This window comes from Bombus vancouverensis, chromosome 17, assembly GCF_051014615.1.
Source record: "Bombus vancouverensis nearcticus chromosome 17, iyBomVanc1_principal, whole genome shotgun sequence".
NCBI classification, from domain to species: Eukaryota; Metazoa; Arthropoda; class Insecta; order Hymenoptera; family Apidae; genus Bombus; species Bombus vancouverensis.
In genome coordinates, this window is record NC_134927.1 from 3,695,146 (window position 1) to 3,701,145 (window position 6,000).

Consider the following 6,000-nt stretch of genomic DNA (forward strand, 5'->3'; position numbering starts at 1 on the left):
CTTGTATCGGTACAGCAACCTACAACTGGACCGTCTCGTCAAACTCGATGGAGTTCTACGGAAAACCCGGGCGAACTACCAGCAAAAGCTGCCAACGAATAAATCGAAACCGTGGGAAGAAGTGACGACGTTGATATAGGAGACTTCATAAAGAATGTCAGGTACGCGAGAAGCCAATGCTACCAAAAACCATTGCTTCTAAAATTAATTCTTGTCAAGAAAATAATTGAAAGTAAGAAAAGAAGTACCCGCTTCGTTGAAATCGAAAACTACAAAGAATTATATCCCGCACAAAGGCAGAACGTTTCAATCCCAAATATAGCAACCAGTTGCCGCGACAAACTTAGAACGTCTAGACAAGCAAACAAACTAATTTATGCTATTCGAAACAAACATTTAAAACCTGCAAGCAGGAGAATCGCTATACAAGAAGAGAAAATCGATACGATAAAAACATCTGAATGAAGACATCGGACAATAAGTTATCCCGAGTCAACCAGATACACTGGTCAAAGCCCAGAACCTCGCGTCGGAAATGGTGTTATATATCAGAAAGAAGCAAGGAGCACGGAGACCAGCGATAATACTGGTATCACGCATACCGAACGAAGTTGAAAGAAGGTTCCGACAGATAAATAACAAGCTTCCGAATGAGTGAGTGAAAGTAAAATATTCCAAGCGTTCATGAATCGGACACATAGACGAATTGTTACTTTCAAAATTTTTCATTCACCCACCATCGAGTTCTGTATACAATAATTGATCGCCGTGGAGTCCCGATTTTCGATCAATTATGGAGAAAATTCTGTACATCGTTCGTTGCAATCATTAAATTACTACAACTAACAGCACTTCATAACGAACAATCAATACATTGATAAAGAACTCTAGCGTAAGGGGAAATAATAAATTATTATCGTTGAGTCCTTTCATTGACAAAGATGGTATAATAACGGTTCGAGATGATTAACGTACGCGAAGCTGCCATCTCACACAGCTAATTATTCAAAAGCAACACGAATCGTGGGTACAGCGGGATTCAGGACACATTAAACGCAATCTGGCAATCCTTTGGGTCAAACAATGGCAAAGTAGCGGTCAAATATTATAGAAATTAGGAAATATATATATAGATATATATTATATGAATATGCGTCATATATAATATGATGATATATATATACATGACCTTGAAATGTTCTTGACCGCTTCATATAGAAAAATTCCAATTATGCGAAAGCCAGAATTCATTTTCGAAAATATTCAGCTGTCACAGTTTACGTGTCTCATCCTGTAAGATCTACGTATGTTATTTTAATTATAGAAAACATAATGCTGGTACATTTTCCAAGTTTCTGCGAATAAACATATTGTCTCACGAGTTAAGGCAACTCTGTACAGCAATTAAATTCGTTTTAGCTTACCTAACTGCAAAAACAGCGAAATGCCTTTGTAAACGAGGATTGATTGTGAAACTTCCAGCAGTAGGATTCATACAGGATACATATTGTGTATTCTGAATTTCTTTTAACGTCAATTTCGTCCTGTCGTACCTAAAATTCCATCAAATTATTATTTTACGATATTAATTTACAATAGCTAAGATTATGCTAACCTACTATGAAACTGTAAAGACATATGACTTTAACATACATCGCATGGCAAGAAAATAAAGAATATAGATAAAACTTTAGATGGAAATTAAGAGTCTATAGTATGATATTGAATCTTAAAAAGTAATACAGATAATGATAGATCTCCATTCATTGATCTCCTTAACATGTATCTTTAAATGAACGAATAAGTAGTAAGTGTTTGGTTTACTTTGAATATGTTAATATGTTAGATAAATTTGCCAATCCAAAAAGTTGTGTAAGGACAAAACTAATTGGTCCAACACGATGATTCATCTTTTTCTTCCAAGGTCGTTCTTTCAAGTTTTCAACATTATCGCAATTCCTTAAAATAAATCTGGATATTTTTAGATACGCTCATTGGTGTATTTTATAACCCTCTGTTAGCAAATGGTACTTGGGCTAAAACCGATTAGTTTAAATAAAAGTTTAATTTCATAAAATTAATCGTATGCAATACTAAGAAAACCAGAGCTCATAACTATTACAGGTCAGCTTTTAAAAATTGTGATATAAGAATTCGTCTTTGCTAAAATGATTTTGGTTACGAGTAATCAATATTGATGACAGCAATTCTTTTTTAGTTATCGATAACCATTCTAGATGACGGAAATTTTATTTTGATTATCAATAATCGTTACCAATGGTGAATTTTTTTTTTATTACATTCGACCATATAAATAATGGTAATAATCAGTAAGTCTTACAAAATTTAAATTGAAACATTCTTGTGCCAGTTGTTTTCAGATCCATGTCCATTACTTCTTTTTTTTTTATATATATAATGGAAGAGCGGATTGATGAGAATACAAAAAACTATATAATCCGATTTAAAACATTTTGCTTATTAAACAATGTTCAAAACATTGAAAACTCGAAGAAAAATAATCTTCAAGTAGGAGAATCATCAAGGAGAACCATAATATTTGTCGTTCCGATTAACTTTGTCCTCGTATAATTCTTTTACAGATAGAAATAAGTAAGTATTCAAAAATCCAAGATAAACGAATCACCCTGTATATGTTTTTCTCTTGTCGAAAGGTGCCTTTGATTCTTACCGTGGACCGTTAATCGTATTAAATTACAACTTTTTATGAACAGAGATTGCTTTTCTAGTTATGTCGAAACTTTCTATAGATAAAAATAAGAAACAATGAAAACATTCGTTTTGCGAAGATTTATTACAGTAGAACTCCATTTATCTGAGTTGCACAAAACTGTGTAATAGGATTTCACTGGCTCTCTCCGTTACATTGTAATTTCTTGTTCAAATTAGGACTTAGCTGAAGTGAATGGATTCTATCGTGAGATAGTAGTTTACCAGAATAATGATGCATACTTCGATCTAATAAATAGAGTTTAGATAAATGTAGTCCTAATGTAGTTAAATTTGTCATTCGAAATAATAGTTTGACAGTAGAAAGTAAAGAAATTGAACTTTCAGCTTTAGAATTCTATCGTAATATTTACATTATACATAATATTTCTATATACCATATAAAATAATTATATATATAGTACATTATAATAATATTTATATATACCAGTGATTGTAGTCAATATGCTGTCTAATGAGTGTGTGAGGTTGAACGGTTCCATATGTATCGACTTCGGGCATATTCATATCATCGATGAAATAAATTAACTTTTTCATACCAGGTGGTCCATAATTTCTACCAGTCTTTTTCTCCAAATGCTTTTCCATTATTCGTTGTAACATTTCTTGAATATGCAATTAAACTTTTAATTATGTTCTAAAAAAGAACTACATAGAAAATGTGACGATCAAGAAACACTAATGAATAACATTTTGAAATCGAGAAACAATATGTAGCTTCCTTTTTCTCTTTTATTAACACATTCGGTACGGATGGAATCTATAGTTGCCGACATGGGCGAACCTCGCTTTGGGAAATATAGTCCCAAGTCTTTTCAATCAATTGCCAACCTTTGAGACATTGTAGAGGCAGTTCATATGTCTTGTAAATAGATAAATACAGCCACAAGAGAATTTGCCTACACTAGTGATATCAGTGAGGACAGGATTTGAAATTCGTTAAGGTCCTATCTTTATGTGTGATTTTTGTAAATAATTATGATTATAACTACAATTCTGTAAATAAAATTTTACAGATCATAATAATAATAATTCTGCAAATAAAACTGCGAATTATAATAATAATTATGTAAATGAACAATGTAAATAAATATTTGTAAATAATAATAATAATAATAACAATTCTGGAAATAAAGAGTTGAAATATTATATGTATAGATTTTATAACCTAAATGTATCCCACAGAAATATTTTTTCCGAAACCATATTTTATATTGAAGGCTTGTCTAAACGACAAATTCCATTCCCATGTTAAAAAATGTGGTAAAAGGAACATTTTCTAATGTTAAATATCTTTTGGAATATCTTTTGAAATATAACGGCATATTGATGTTAAACATATAGAAAAAGGAAAATTCAATTCTCCAAACTCTCTTCGTCGGAAAAGCTACTACGAATGTGTTAAAAAAGTCTTACAGAATCATTTAAATTAAGATATATAGGATGCCCTATAATTAATGATCCAGTTAGAAGACAGCGGTTCTACAAGAAAAGATAAGTTAAAAATATAGAATATGGTTTTCACGTAAAACTTTTATTGACAAGTATTAGTGGAATTCACCGTAGACTATCATAGTTTTCAACTGTTCTAACTCCATTTTCCGAACGAGTTTAATGAACTAATCATCGCAATATAATCCAAAATTAAAAAAGTAATACTTAAAATTTAAATTCAACTTAGAAAGTAACGGGTATTCGGTTCTTTTAAATCTTAGTTCAACAGTTTTGAAAGGTTCTCTTTCTTAATAGTTGTATCTTCAAATGCCAATCATATTGCTTCACAGTGTCTCTGTGACAGACAATCCGCATCTGCCTCTCGTGGAAAATCAAAGCACAACGAGTGACAAAATTCAAGGCCACAGCCAGTCCGTGGATAATAACCTTGTCTACTTTGACAGACGATTGTTCCCAGTAATGTCTAATGTGACCGAGGTCAATCTGTATAATGTTATCCAGGAATAAGCCCCGTAAACTTCGCGTCTGCGAGTATTTTGTTTTCCACTGGAATAGAAAATAAGAGACAACGTCTGCGAGCAAATATTGAAAGAATTTGAAGAACGTGTAAACGGGTAGCACGTAGCTCGGTTTAATCGTCTCTTTACTAACAGGCTTTTTTTGCTTTGATTCTCTTTCTTTATATCAACAGTTTGGAAATGCAACGGTCGACAACGATTCTCACGTTTCTTTTTCTATTTTTGAACCGATTTTTTGTAACAAGATGAAACGCAGACATGAATAGAAATATTAATTTACTGTGGCATTTGTTGACACTTACGAGGCAAATATTTGAAGGCGACGCATTGCGATGGTACATTGCGATGCATTCTAGTGACACTTAGGTTTCATGATACATGTAGAATGTACATAGATGGGTATCGGCGATTCGTTACCAGATGTAACTTTGTATCGATGCAGGAATCACAATACTGTCAGTTGGTAAGTAAGGCCCAATTGGGATACAAGTTTCAATGTGTAGAAGGCAGCACTGCCGTATAATTTACGGTAGATTCTCATCATTGTATTTTGTTTCTAAATCCTTGGTTAATCTTTACCCAATATATGTTAAAAAGCAGAATCACTCATATGCAAATAATTTCTATAATGGCTCGGTTCTTTTGATTCAGTCTCCTTAATAACGCGGAATTAGAAAATCAGATTCTCTCAATTAACGACCTTTTTACCCATTTCCTCTTAATCTTAATTATTTATTTTCTATAATCAACATATTTGCTATTATTGATAATAAAACTTGAGTGTACTGTAATGTACTGTAGTGAATAGTACTGTATTGAATAGTAATTGATATCACGCTACTGAAAATTGAAAACAATCTGATAAAGCGAAATTGATATAGATTTCATGAAACCTAGATATCATAAAACAATTTTTTCGGAAACAAAGTTTTGCATGAATAAATAATCTATATTTGACATTTATCTTTTTATAGTACGGTTTTATATTTTATATAAACAGAATATTTGGAATTAAATTCTTTTAAGTCAATATAAATATATATTTATCTATATAATTAACTACTCTTTATTACCGATGGCAGTTTGTGAATTAAGAAAAGATAATAATCGTGAAACAGCCGTTTGAAAATTTTCCTGAAAATATAGTTAAGCTGATACCCCTTAAGATGCCCCTTAAGATATGATATTTACGGATTAACCTTTGTAAACATCTATTACTGAAAACATCTGTGTACAATATACACATATTATATTACATATATTTGGGTATATTTAA

The 6,000-nt window shown here is 31.7% G+C and overlaps 1 protein-coding gene across 1 annotated transcript in view; it reads right to left on the bottom strand.

The window, feature by feature from the left end:
* Positions 1-3,354, bottom strand: part of LOC117161966 (dynein beta chain, ciliary-like) — a 112,821-nt gene extending 109,467 nt beyond the window's left edge. The window contains 2 exon segments of the mRNA XM_076626170.1: positions 1,425-1,553; positions 3,179-3,354. Of these exon segments, the coding sequence (XP_076482285.1) occupies positions 1,425-1,553; positions 3,179-3,354 (305 nt within the window).
* Between the last annotated feature and the right edge of the window lie 2,646 nt (positions 3,355-6,000).